Source organism: Strix aluco, chromosome 16 (assembly GCF_031877795.1).
Source record: "Strix aluco isolate bStrAlu1 chromosome 16, bStrAlu1.hap1, whole genome shotgun sequence".
Lineage (NCBI taxonomy): Eukaryota > Metazoa > Chordata > Aves > Strigiformes > Strigidae > Strix > Strix aluco.
This window is the reverse complement of record NC_133946.1, coordinates 1,549,431-1,562,880: the sequence shown is the minus strand read 5'-3', so window position 1 is coordinate 1,562,880 and position 13,450 is coordinate 1,549,431. Positions and strand designations below refer to the sequence as shown.

At 39.5% G+C, this 13,450-nt stretch overlaps 1 protein-coding gene across 2 annotated transcripts in view; it reads right to left on the bottom strand.

The window, feature by feature from the left end:
- The window catches only part of USP47 (ubiquitin specific peptidase 47), a 54,108-nt gene extending 40,920 nt beyond the window's left edge, over window positions 1–13,188 (bottom strand). The window contains exon 1 of one of the 2 annotated variants that reach the window (XM_074842449.1): window positions 13,023–13,188. In XM_074842449.1, coding sequence (XP_074698550.1) covers window positions 13,023–13,061 — 39 coding nt within the window. In that variant the 5' untranslated portion in view covers window positions 13,062–13,188. The remainder of the gene's footprint in view (window positions 1–13,022) is intronic. The other variant, XM_074842448.1, reaches the window with a different exon arrangement.
- Window positions 13,189–13,450: the final 262 nt, after the last annotated feature.

Genomic DNA, 13,450 nt, shown 5'->3' with positions numbered 1-13,450 from the left:
TCCAGATTTCTTCAACTGCGCCCTCAGTCAAGATTATCAAAACATAAAATACTGACATAATCTTCACTGACGTGCCCTATTTGCCCCACCAAATGACCTACAAAAAAAGCCCAAATTAGACCACTGTATTTAACTTCTCAGCAGGATGACACATAAGGCAAGATTTCTTTCTTTGCATATGGAGAACTGAAGTTCCAGTTTTGAAGTTTTAATAATCCAAGACTAGTAACTGTATCTAGTAATTGTTTTCCTTACACACCTGTTTGTAATTTCAGATTTGACAGAGGTTTTAAAAATTTTAAAAAAAACAAAACAGAAAACAATCACCACCACAATATAAATTGTGCCAAAGACTTAAGTCTTCCAACTTTCCTCCTAATCAGTGTCTCCAAAGAGTCCTTACTTTAGCCTGAATTCCTTCTCTCCAAAGACAGGCAAATTAAGTCCAGTATACACAGGGGCATGTGTAATTTTCTAGGGTGCTATTTTACCTGGTGTGTGCAGTGGAGGGTGGAAGGAGAGGACAGACTCCAGGCCTCACCCAAATTGGACAGACATATTTACAGGTTGCTTCTTTTATAAAAATGCTCTTATAGTGAGTGGGTCCTTAGCTTCTGATCTCTCAATAAAGGACTGATGGAAGACTTGAAATTTAGAGTTATTTCACTCTAAACAACTTCTGAATGGCAGAAGTTGATTTTTCAATATTCCACATAACACAAACAAATCAAATTTACAAATTACACTTTCATATGATGTTCAGGAATTTTAGGAGTAACTAAGAGCCTTCAGCTGCTCTGACAAGACAAATCACAAAAATTACACAGATGTGTCAATCCTTCAAATGCAGCATTCCCTACTTTTCAATTAAAGCATTCACTCCACCGCTCTGAATATACTTTATAATAATCACTAGTTCAATTCCACATTTCACAGAAAAGCTCATTCCACCACAAAAATTTATGCTTTAAAGCACAATTAAGAGATTGTACTTTACATAAAGTTGCCTAAATTTTACCCTGATAGAGATGACTCTGGAATTCACCAAACCAAATAATTACACCTCACAAAACAGATGAGTATATTAACTACGTAGTTCAAGGGTTTCAAACTAATATACACATGGTATTCACAAGTACATACAAAAATAGCCTACTGCCTTTTCCTCAGAAGAGATAATAGCAGCTACTCAGGTAGCAAGCACGTCTATTTGTACTTGTGAGAAGTCCTTAAAGATAGATATTGCTACTTTGCCATACTATGACATAGCATGCACACCACCAGTACCTTAGTAAAATAAGTTGTAGACCCTCAACTGCATAAGCATCTAAAAAGGCAAATGCAAACTGCTACTTAAGGCTACAATTCAGGATACCATCCTATGATTATTTTACCACGGAAGTCTTCTCAAGCTAACATTCTGGTCAATAAATATTTGAAACTAATTTCAAATGTTAACCTTCTGAAAATATTGAAACACTGACACTTTCATCCCAAGTCACTCCCATCTTTTCCACTCTTCCATTTCTAGAAAGGACATGACATTCTCAAACCTGCACGTAGAAGGTTTCTCACTGTGTATTAGACCAGACTTACAAAAGACTCTTTATAATACAAACATGCAATCAAGACACAGGTATGACACTGGTGGACATTCTAGAGTGTCATTCTACATAAGCATTTATGCATGTACCTTTCTAAAAAATATTTTTACATGAAGATCTGCATCTGTAAATTGCAGCACATAAAGCATATTGTTCCAGTGAAGTAATTCAGGCTGTAATTCTGTATATCCTAACAAAGCAAGCATTGTTGTTAAGTATCATCTGCAAGACAGAGACATTAGCTTTGACCATATAGGTTCCATATTTGTTGAAAACAGAAGAACAAAAAACAGTTACAGTGTTACCAGGTCTGTCAAAACAATATTCAAATGCAAAACTGTAGTGGTTTTAACACTCCATTTAGATGTGGCTTGCTATTTTCCAGCTCTGAATTGCCGAGTTAATTAAAATTCTATAGCAGCATTTTACTAACCTTATGAGGACAAACCAATACAAACATGTTTTATTTTTCAAATGACAGAAGATTCTCCCAAGATTTTAACTCCTGCTTCACTTCTTTTATAAAATTATTTTCAGAGATTGAAAGTGAAACCTAAAGCTAAGCTCAAGCTTTATGTAGATTTTACCCAACGTTTCCAAATTCCAATATTTCCAACAGGCAAAAACATTGACAAGCATGAATCAGTAAGTAAAATCACAAGTTTCAGGTTAAGAGTTTAAATAACAGATGTGTGAAGTTTAACTGCCAAGTAAAATTAATGGCCTATTGAGACTTAAAATGATCACCAGTAGAGAAGCTCCTACATGTCCACACCCTATAAATAATTCTCACAAATCACTGCAATACAGAGGAAAGGCAAAGAGATCAGTAGCAAGTGGCAATGGCAGACATCACCCTTACATTCACGAAATGACTTGGATGATTAAGCCTAAGAAAGCAATTCTCAAACTTCATGTATCTTCAGCAACTTAAGACTACTGTATGAAATGCACACAAGAGACTACTGCCTATCACATTACTGCTGGTCAAACTTTGGGGGGTACATTCCAAGTCTGTGTAACTGATTTGGCACACATGTCCAACAATTTAAGGTATAAAGTGAAATTTGGTAGTTTCATTCACAAAGAAATAGTCTGCTCTTGTACCTTTTACTTCTAAAGTATCATCACATAGAAACATTCAGACATTAATTACAGTTCAACTGAACAGAAATTTGTTTCAACTCCCAGGAATAACAAATTGCTATCAAATCAGCTCCTTGAGAAACCACAATGATATTTCTGGAATTCCTTCATCTATTCCAAGAGATTCAACCCATTAAGCACCACACTAGATACATGCTGCCATCACTGCATTCTGCACAAAACATGAGGGCCAAAGACCTGTCAAATATACAGCCAGCAAGGGGAGAATAATCAGAGTACACTAGGTTACCACCTCCACTCTAAAAAACTCTTTACCCCATGCATTTTGAACTACAGACTTCAGCGAGTCCTTAAGCCCACAACTCCCTTCTCCAACTGGGCTAGTCACACTCCATGCTTTTTCCCAGGCCAAAGACCTTTTTACAGAGGCCAACTTCCCTCATACAGCCAGGTGAGCAGGTCACTCCCCTGGGAAGTAAACAAGGGGTGATAAAGGTCCTTGGAAGGCACAAAGCATTGAGCGGGTGGTCTCCATTGCCCTGGACACTGCTGTAGTTACTCATCTACTGAAGAAAAAAGAAATCAGACTCACATCTGGCATTCTTCTTGAGGCAAGAAGCAACTTCTTTTTGAAAGCTTACTAATTCTGTCAGAGCATTTTGAGTTGTTACTCAACATATGTGCCTCAGTGCAGCCTAGTCTGACTTAATGAGGGAACAGTGCACTTAGAATTCTGTTACAAATGCCGGAATCAAAACATACCTTACAAAAAAGTATTTTCTAGTACACTTACAGCAAAGTGAATACACTTTTTTTTTAAGCACTGATCCCAGGATGTCTCAATAAACAGAATCATTTTGAGCTGTTAACTTGATATATCTTGTGTTGGAATGTTTCCTGAGGCAAAATAATTCTGAACAACCTTTAGACACAATCATTTAATTTTGAATCTGACTGACTTTGTGGTATCAGATTTTTGAGTACCTGAATAACATACTTTATCCTCAACTTCAAATTCTTCATTGTATCTGGAGAGACTTCAGGCAAAATCCAACAACTGTGCTTTGAAGCTAGTGAAACTAAATAGAGGTTCTCTGTCCCATTACTAGTTAATGAGGAAAAAACACTTCACACTGAGGCTAAAATACCATCCACAGACAACAATATATACCCTGACACTGACCACTTTACTAATTACTGAACCTTGTCTCCCTTTTCTTTTTGTGGGATGTGATATCAAGGATTCAAAGACTAATAAGAACATATCCATCTATTTTGAAACTCAACATGTAAGACTTTGATGAATTTACAGTTCACTAATAACACTTCACACATACACAGCAGCCAAAAAACTTTGAACACAGCACTGGTTCAGTTATACAGGTAGTTAAGGAGTGAATAGCTGTAACTGCTGCCACGAGAAGCAGTCTTGCTCCCACCTGCTTATTTCCACACCCACACTGTCCCCTTTCTTGTGCTGGTACAAATGGTCATGCAGCTATATGCTGAGTAGGCTCAGATAGCTAATCTTTCTTAAAATTAATCACTTCTGGTTGGTTTTTCAGTGGGCTAGCTTTAACCTCAGTCAGCCCTCTAGCTTCACAACAGAATCCTAACTCCTGGAAAAGGACTGAGTGATGTAACAGTGCCAGCAGAGAAGTAGCATTTTAAATGCATGTATTGTATGTAGTAGTACTTAAATTACTAAATACCAACACCACCTGCATATACGAAAAGTTTCTTTGGTATCCTGAAAGACTGAAGTGATGAAATGACACCCTCCATCCTTAGGTATGAGTCCCTGTAAAAGTCAGTGCTGCTCAGAGGACAGAGGAGTGACTTCCCCTTCTATCTAGAAGGGCAGAAAGTGTTGTTACTGTAGCAATCCTATTGCTTTCACCCTCATGACATGCTCACTCTGTTTTCCAGCCTGCTGTACATACAGGGTAACTGCTGGAGATCATGGAAGACTGGGGCCGTACTGAGACTAATGGCCCTGGCTACGTGAACCTAAGAATTCTTTCCTATAGTGGATGACCCAATGCAAAAAGGAGAAGAGGTACAAAATAAAATTCTGTAGCTAGGCCTCTGTGATCTTGTTCCTTTTGGAAAAAGGGATACATGTTTTACTCTCCCCTCTGCCTCATGTAGATTATGGATTTTTTTTTTCCAAAGACCACCTCCCCAGAAATGTTTCTCTAGTAACAAAATTTTAATTAAACAAAAATGTTTGCCACCTCACTGAAACAGACCTGCATGCCAGCTCTTAAGTGTCACTCCTGTAAAATGCATATGGATAAATTATTTTTATAACACATACACACTTCAAAACCTAATACTTCCAACTTTCTAAACATGTCCAAAAATAACACTATGCCTCAAAAGAGTATGTTATGAGGCTAGGGTTTACCTTTGAGAGTTTGTTCCTACTATTGTGGATTACTAGGTCATTTGTAAAAAGCATTTATAAAAGACTAGAAATGACAACCAGAAAAAGTTGGTATAGGGTCAGAGATGGGTACATGTACCCAGGGTGTTCAAAAGACTATAGAAAAGGATACATTGGCAGAGGCATGCATCTGGGGACAGCTGAACTAGAAATCAACATGTTTACTTTTCGGTTCTACAGAGCCTAGTTTCCATCCAAGTACCATATTTCAAAAGACTTTAAATATGTCTTGCTTAAGAATGTCTTGAAAAACTAGTCTTCTTATGCTTAACTCATAATGGTCTTTTAAATATAGTAAATGAAGGTGATTCAAGGTAAATTACTTAACTTAAAAATCAAACGTAGCAACTGTCAATAATAAAAGAGTACAAATATTTCCCGGTCATGCCTACAGATCACACAATAACTCTAACAAAGTTTCTCTTTTTATTACATTGTTATTTTAAGAAAATTATGTGGTAACAAAGAAAACATCCACAGTAGTAACAGATGAGTTTTAAAATCTAAAGTCTTCTCTTAAATTTAAAGTCTTCTCTTAACCACTGGACATTTTGTGTATTTCACTTATTTCGAAAGGTTATAATTTCAACCAATCTTTTTTTCTTTCATCCTGTGACCCTGAATTGTTTAATTTCCAAGTAACCAGACTAAAATAATTGTGATAATTAAATGTAACTGCAGTTCTCTATATTTGCAAACTATCTACCAGCCTCTATGCATTCATTACAGTGCAAACTTTATATTCAGATCTCAAACAGCCTCATCTTTATACGGCTTCCTTTTGTTTGCATCTTCTCTCCACCTTCTTAATCACCATGCTCCTTGGTTTTCCTTCAAAAGAAAAAAATCTGAAAAAAGAGGATGCAAGAACATCATGAGATGCTTACTACATTTTTATATATTAGCCTATAATCACATAATTTATTTCCTATGAAGAGTCACAGAAGCAGTGGATGTGCTTTCATACTTGCCCTCTATTCCTTTAAGTATGGAACTACCATGAACTTTATTGAAATGTTTTCCTACACTGCTAATATTCTAATGGACTTTCTGCTGGATTGAGTTACAAATGCAAGGTTAGCAAAAAAAAAAATAGAGTCCAAGCAAAAATAATAAGTTTTCTCTTTTTGGACAATTTTGAAATGAAGGTTAATTTCACTACAAAAATCACCAACAGATATGTATGCTAAAAAATTAAACTCTTGTATGGTTAGAGATTAAAACATATGAGTACAGGGGTAATTTTTAACTCTTTAGTAACTCTCTAATTTTAAACTGTCCACCTGCTCCTGGGAAAGGATAAAGAGAAGCTGAATAGCAAGGTGGGTCAGCAGGAATTCTTTGTGTAGTTCTCCAGCAATACTGCACAGAATGAAGGATAATGCTTAAGAACATAAGCGCCCATGCAGCCTGGGCATAAACTCTATCTGCTACCACTACCACAAAGGGCTCCAGGGAGAACATGGAACTCTGAAGCACAATGTCTCCACACAAGGTACAGATATGACAGTGTATATATGAAGAAGGACCTAGATGATTTCCCCTTTACAAAAACAGATACTAATCTAAGTTTTTACAGCTGCTATTTTTTTTCTCCTTTTCCTTCATTGGCATGATCTCAACACAATACCTACACAAATCAGTAAATGTACCTGCCTTTCATTCCTTTGGCTCCTGCAGTACTCTGCCAGACTTCTTCAAAAAATGCTATTTACATATGTTTTCAGACATTATTTACAGTGAAAACTTCCATAGTGTATCAAGTACATATCTCACACAGCTTCAAAATTAAAGCATTCACCAATCCTACAGAAATCATGCTTGCTTCCTCATGTTCCTTAAAAGACTTTCATCACGTGATTATTGAGAAGATACACCTGAACTGCAGCACAAAAACCAGTTCTAAGATATCCACAGAACTGCCACTCTAAAACCAATCTGTTATCACTTCTCAGAAGCACCTAAAGCATCCTTGTGGTCACAATCTCAAAGAATTGAATCAAGTGATTTTTACCAGTTTTAGCCCTTAGCTTTTTAGAACATGGCCAATGTCCTTTTGATAAGTTACTTCATCTGCCACTGCTGTGCAAGACTGTTCCCTGAAAGCTGATTGCACGCCAAACATTGCAAAAGACAAATACTACACACTTCACAGTGGCTGTAACTGATCAAGTTGGTTATCATTTTATAAGAAGTTTACAAAACAAATTGAAGTCTTACCAGTATTTTCAATTATCAGTTCTTTAGTTACTAGCAGAATTGTTTTGAGAATATTTTGTTTAAGACAAGAAAAATTACAAAATGCTAAATAGGCAGCTCACCTGAAGGTATATCATAATAATTCTCAAATGAATAAATTGTAAAGTATCAGGTTTAAGTGTTCACAAAAGGAATCAAAAACTTTTTCAAACTGAATAAAAACGCTGAATATGTATATGTAATTCAATCACTCAATTTTCTAGAGACATAACTTTCACACTTAGTTTCTTACATAAAACCCAATATATCTTCAAATACAACAGAAAGAGTGGAGCTGTGACTGGATATGTAAACACCTGTACATGTTTTAGTGAATTACTGTATCAATTGTAATGTATTGGGAAAAAGGTTTAAAATAATACACATACACCCCCACCCCCCACCCCAAGTTTAATTCTGACAGGACTAAAACATGTGAGTCAGAGGTAACCCAAAGTCAAGGCACTGGTCTATTTCAGTAAGTCTCCACAAGTTTTAATTTTATATTGATATCAAAACATTCTACCAGAAAAAAGAGTTGGATAACAATGATTTTCATCAGTATTTGTGTGGTAGGACAATTCATATTTTAAAACTGTGATGCAAGGCCACATTGATCGAAATCCACAGGTACTTAAGTTACAAAAACAACAGAAAATAAAATTAGCAGACTTTATTTTAAAATGGTAGCAAACAAAACACTAGAAACTTTTTTGTTTTATACTAGTTTTTGTTGTATACTGATATCCTGAGCTCAAAAGAAAGACAACGTAGAATGTTACATTTACAGATCTTTAAAGTATTCTCTGCCTCCAGATAATTACTTCACAGAAAAAGTTCATTACTAGTTTGAGAAACAGTATGTAGCTGCACAAAAAAAAATAAGGATTATACTTACACTACTGTACTCATTTGATTTAGAAACTTTAATCACCAGTGAGTCACAAAACACTAAAGAAAATATTTCTTGTTTGTGGTAATGTTCAAAATGTATTACCATGGTAAAAACAAGCATTAAAGTGATATGTTATGCAGTTGTCAGATTATTCTACTGAGTGATAACTTTAGCTAGCAGCATTTAAAGCCTGAGGTTCCTGTACTAAGTACTACCTAAGAGGTAGTTAGTACCTCCTAGAAAAGAACTTTTCATCAGATGATCTCAAGGCGCTATTAGATAATTATCCTGACCATCTTATACTACAGATTAAATACCCAGATGTATATAGCAAGGGGAACTGAACTGTGACTAAGAAGCCCAGTGGCTGAACTAAGCAGGGAAAGATCTGGTATTCTACTCTCATGCCTTATTCACCAAATGAAATTATTACTACCTGAATGGCATTCAGAAAGCATCTGTTTGCAAGGAACAAATAACTTGGTTGAATCTGTGTGTTTTTTCTCTGTTTCCTAAATTTGGTTTCCAGAATATCTGCTCAGTCGATGAAGCAGTCAGTTTCTCTTTCTCACAATCATACCTTTGTTTTACAACATAGAACACCAGAAGGAAAGCAGGAAAAACTGATAAATTACACAAGCTGTAACAACTTGTAGACTCTCTTAATACATAGGAATGAAAGAACGAGAGTCTCATCAGCATTGAAAAGACAGCATCCCTTTCCTAAACAGAATTGCAAAATATCTTAAGCAGATTCCTGCTCTTCTAATGAAGAAGTTAGAGCAATACCCATCAAGAAACATATTTTTTCAGTGCACAAGATTAAGATGGATTCATTAGTGTAGAGATGAAAAGACTCACATTAGTTAGCTGAGAAAGAATTCACACTACCGTCTTTGATTCAATGGCAGCAAGTACAAAGCATCTATATATTTATTCTGACAGGTGTACTTTGGACAGTTCATGCTGGAACATGTTGAGAAAGTATCTGCACAGCATTTATTTAATTAGTGGCACAGACACTTCAAAAACCTCATAACAGAACATACTTTTTATATACTGACCGATTCTGGGCAATATTCACTAAGTTCTGATACATCTTGATTTTCAAGAACAGTCTTAGTAAAGTTCACTTATATTACCAGTAAACAAACATATGCATCTAACTTCCTCATCAATGTGTTGATTAGAACATTTAATTATTTTCTATTTGAGGTAGATTTGCTCAACATAAGTTTCAAGTCTACTTTTCCTCTAAGAAACACTGAAAGCCATAGAAGCTTCTAATAGCAGCATTTTCTTACTTCCATTATTACCTTGCTTATACTATTCCCCCTCCCTCCCCAGGGTTGCTCTTTTACTGGCCTAACAGGTGAAAAATTTTATGCCTAATAACAAAACAATTTTTAAAGAACATGCTTAGCATTTACTACCACGGTGCAGCAATGTCCTATATGTTACTCAATGCCTTGTATTTTATTGGATATAAAAGACAACTAAATGGAATGAATTCACACAAAGAGAGAAAATGAATTGAGGATTGGAAGGAAAAGGAACACTGAACCCCAGATCTAATGAACAGGGATTCTCACTGCCCCCACCACAAGGAATTATTGGTCACACAACTACAGGAACAGTTGGGAAAACATCAGGCAGTGGTAGGGATGCAAGAATGAATTTACTAAATGCCTGCATAACTTGGGCAAAAATCTTAATATAAAAAGACATCCCAACACTGGGTTATTAGAAACTGCTTTAATACATCTGTTCCAAATGGAAAAGAACTTTATGTCAAAGTTATGAGCAATAGAAAATACCAAGGCCCCTATTACCTGTATTTCAGAAATGCAGCTGAACCTATACAACATCCAAAAAAAATTTTTGTAAGAGACAAATAAAAGATATTTTAAGTGCAGCAGTGAAACTACTAGTGTTTTGTATCCATGAAAACATGCTATTACTCTTTTCAAAAGCTAATGAAAAAATCCATGCAATATACTTTAATAAGAGTAATCTGAGCTCCTGTTAACATACTCAAATACATATACATACAAACTGAAGCCTTATGAACACCCAATATCCATCTTTCCATTCTTAAAACAAAGAGGCTGTTAATGTTATAGATACCTCCTACTACCATGGCATCACATAAGTTTGTAGACAAAAAACAAAATCTTTTTCCCATCCACTTCTTTAGATGATTAGTCATTCCCCACATCAGCCTAAAGCAAACAACGTTACATTTCTTCTTGCTCTTTTACACTGGAATGGCAAATAAAAAATATGGTTGTGTACTCATCTTTAGCAGACATTGGTTCACATCCAAGTTTAATCTTTGAAACAGCACAAGACAGTGAGCTACACAAGTGATACCACTCAGCCCTTTGGGAAGGGACAAAAAACATGAACTGTAATCCTTTATCCACCCCTAAAGGGCAGAACTGAAACTCCAAACGGTTGGCTGCTGATAATGGCATAATAGGAATATTTAGGAGAAAGCTGTTGAGAACTTGGAGACCTGGAGATTTCTGTTTGCCCATAACTCAGTGTTCTCTGAAATGAGACTATTAATGAATCCCAGAAGGACTTAATGTGAATGCTGTAGCATAACATTTGTTAAACTTCGCATCACTGAAATAAAAATGATATACTGGAAAACATTGGAAAAGTTGAAGATAAATTTCTATTACTACATATATATATATATAACCAGCTGGGCTTAACACAAATAATTAACCTGTTTTCCTCCTCAATTTGTTTTTTTTCTTATATTCTGTTCAGTTTCATTTATTTACAAAATGCATAGGAGCACAATAAAGAACTTGAGAACACTTGCTGAGAAAAAGCACCTCACACTAGAGTTAATGTACAAAGTTTGTAGATTTCACACTGTGTGTCTAAGATACACCTATCTGTAATAACATGTATTCATCTTCCTTTACCCATACTTCTCCTCCCTAGAGATAAAAGCACTTTCAAAATCCTAGTCCAACAAGTCAGTTAAAAATACACATCTGAATCATAAGTATATTCTGAATACAAGTTTAAAGCCAACAGGGATACTATTAATACATATAACTAAAGAAACAGCTAGCTGCTTTTATTAATCATCTCGTGTGTTCCAGTTAACTACAACTAATGCCACAAGGTTTCTCCTGCCAGTCTCCTTTACTTCTACGTTTGTTTTCAAAACTAAATATTTCAGTATACTAGCTACTATGTGCTATCCCTGGTCTTATGGTTTTTGGATATATTTTTAAAACAAATATTTAAGCATACTAGCTACTGCACCCCATGCCTTGTTTGAAGTTTCTGGAGGTTTCTCTTTCCTGTGGAAAGACTTAACACAGTCCTTTAAACCTTAGGATACAAACAAGAGGCAAAGTTACCTTTGTCCTACATACATCCTGTACAACTGTACCCACAAAAATTAGTTTCTAAATTTCAGTATTAGTATTTGTTTCACAGTTCTGCTCAAGGACACCATTTAAGGATCAGCATCTCATTTGGTTAAACTCTACAAAACAGAAGTCCTTGCCTCATAAAGCTTCCCACAAGAATTTGCAATGGAATAGGTAGATGTAGCAAGCCACTGACATTTGACAAAAAACAACAGGAAGAGTTAGAGTAGTTCATCAGAACAGTAAAACTGCCAGAAAAGTTGGCTGAATACACAAGCATACCTGCTCATGAAAAAGTTTCTGCTAATTCTACTCTAAGAATAACTGTTTCTAAATATTTCACGCCATCACTCAAAGACTCCTTCCCCTGAACAGTACCGCTCTTACTTGACACGTGTCACTTGCCTATCGCTGGAGGACAGAGGCTTGGCCTTCCTCTTACACGCAGACTCTTATCTTTAGCCTATAACCAAAAACAAACCTTCTCCTTTCCTTCTGCGGCAGAGAAGAGATGAGGGGCCCACAATAAAGGAAACTCAACCCACTGCTGAGCCGAGCCACGTTTGCTCCGGCGCCCACCGCAGACACTACCGCCCGTTTTCCGCAGCGCTTAGTACCGGCACCGGGGAGGGCACGGAGCGGCCCCACAAACTCGGCAGCGGCCCCCCCGGCTGCCATTTCGCACGTCGGCCCCTTTCCCTACACCGAGGACGCCCTCGGGCACCCAGAGCCCCGCCTGCCGCCAGGGCCTGCTCCGGCTCCTCCACGTCCTCAGCTCAGGGCCCTCACCGGGCGCCTCCACTCCCCCCCGCCCGGAGGCGCGCTGCCCGCCCAGAGCGCTCCCACAAGACCTCTGACACGGGGAGCGGCCCAGCCCGCGGCCGAGCGCAGGCGCCGCCGGCCCGGCCCCAGCCCCAACCCCGCCGCCACGCAGGCCGGCCTCCCCGCATGCCGCGACACAGACAGGTGCAACTCTCCGGCCGCCCCGGGGCCTTGCGCAGCCCAGGCTCGGCCCCAGCCTCCTCCCCCGCCACCAGCCCACACGGAAAAGCCGCCCCTTCCTCTCCGCGTACCACCATTCACCCCCGGCTCGGCCCCCCGCGGGCCAAGGGCTGCCCGGCCCCCTCACAAAGACGGGCCCTCCCTCCCGCCGGGCCTCACAGGGAAACAGCCGAGCCCAGCCAAGCCAGGCCAGGCCTCCTCCACACCGTCCCCCGCCCCGGCCGGCCCCGGCACCCCGGGCCTCCCGCACGCTGCAGGGGCCGCCGCCACCTTCCCCTGCAGAGCCCGGCCCGCAGCTCCCCCGCCCCAAGCCCGCTCCGCCTCACCTCTTTGGGGACGAGCTGGTTCTCCTCGCTGGGCACCATGGCCGGTGGCGCGGCGCTGAGCCCGCAGCAGGCTGATCCGAGCGTCGTCGTCAGCAGCGGGAGGCGGGGGGACGCCAGCGGCTCATCCTCCTCCTCTTCCACCGCCCCAGCCGGCGCGGGCAGCGCCCCAGCCCCCGCCCCCTCCAATCAAGGGGGAAAATGGCCGCCGGCGCCACTCTCGCGAGAGCCCGCCCGGCCCTGCTTCGTCGGGGCGCGTCCCGCCGTCCTGCTCGTCCTCGCCCCGGCTGCTGCCGCCGGCAGTGCGCGGCGGCCCTCGGCGCGCTCCCTCTCTCCCTCCCTCGGCGCCGGGTTGTCCCGGCCGAGGGGCGCAGTTGCTGCCTGAATGCGAGGAGCGGTGTAAAAAACACAGCACGTAACCCCCGCCGGCG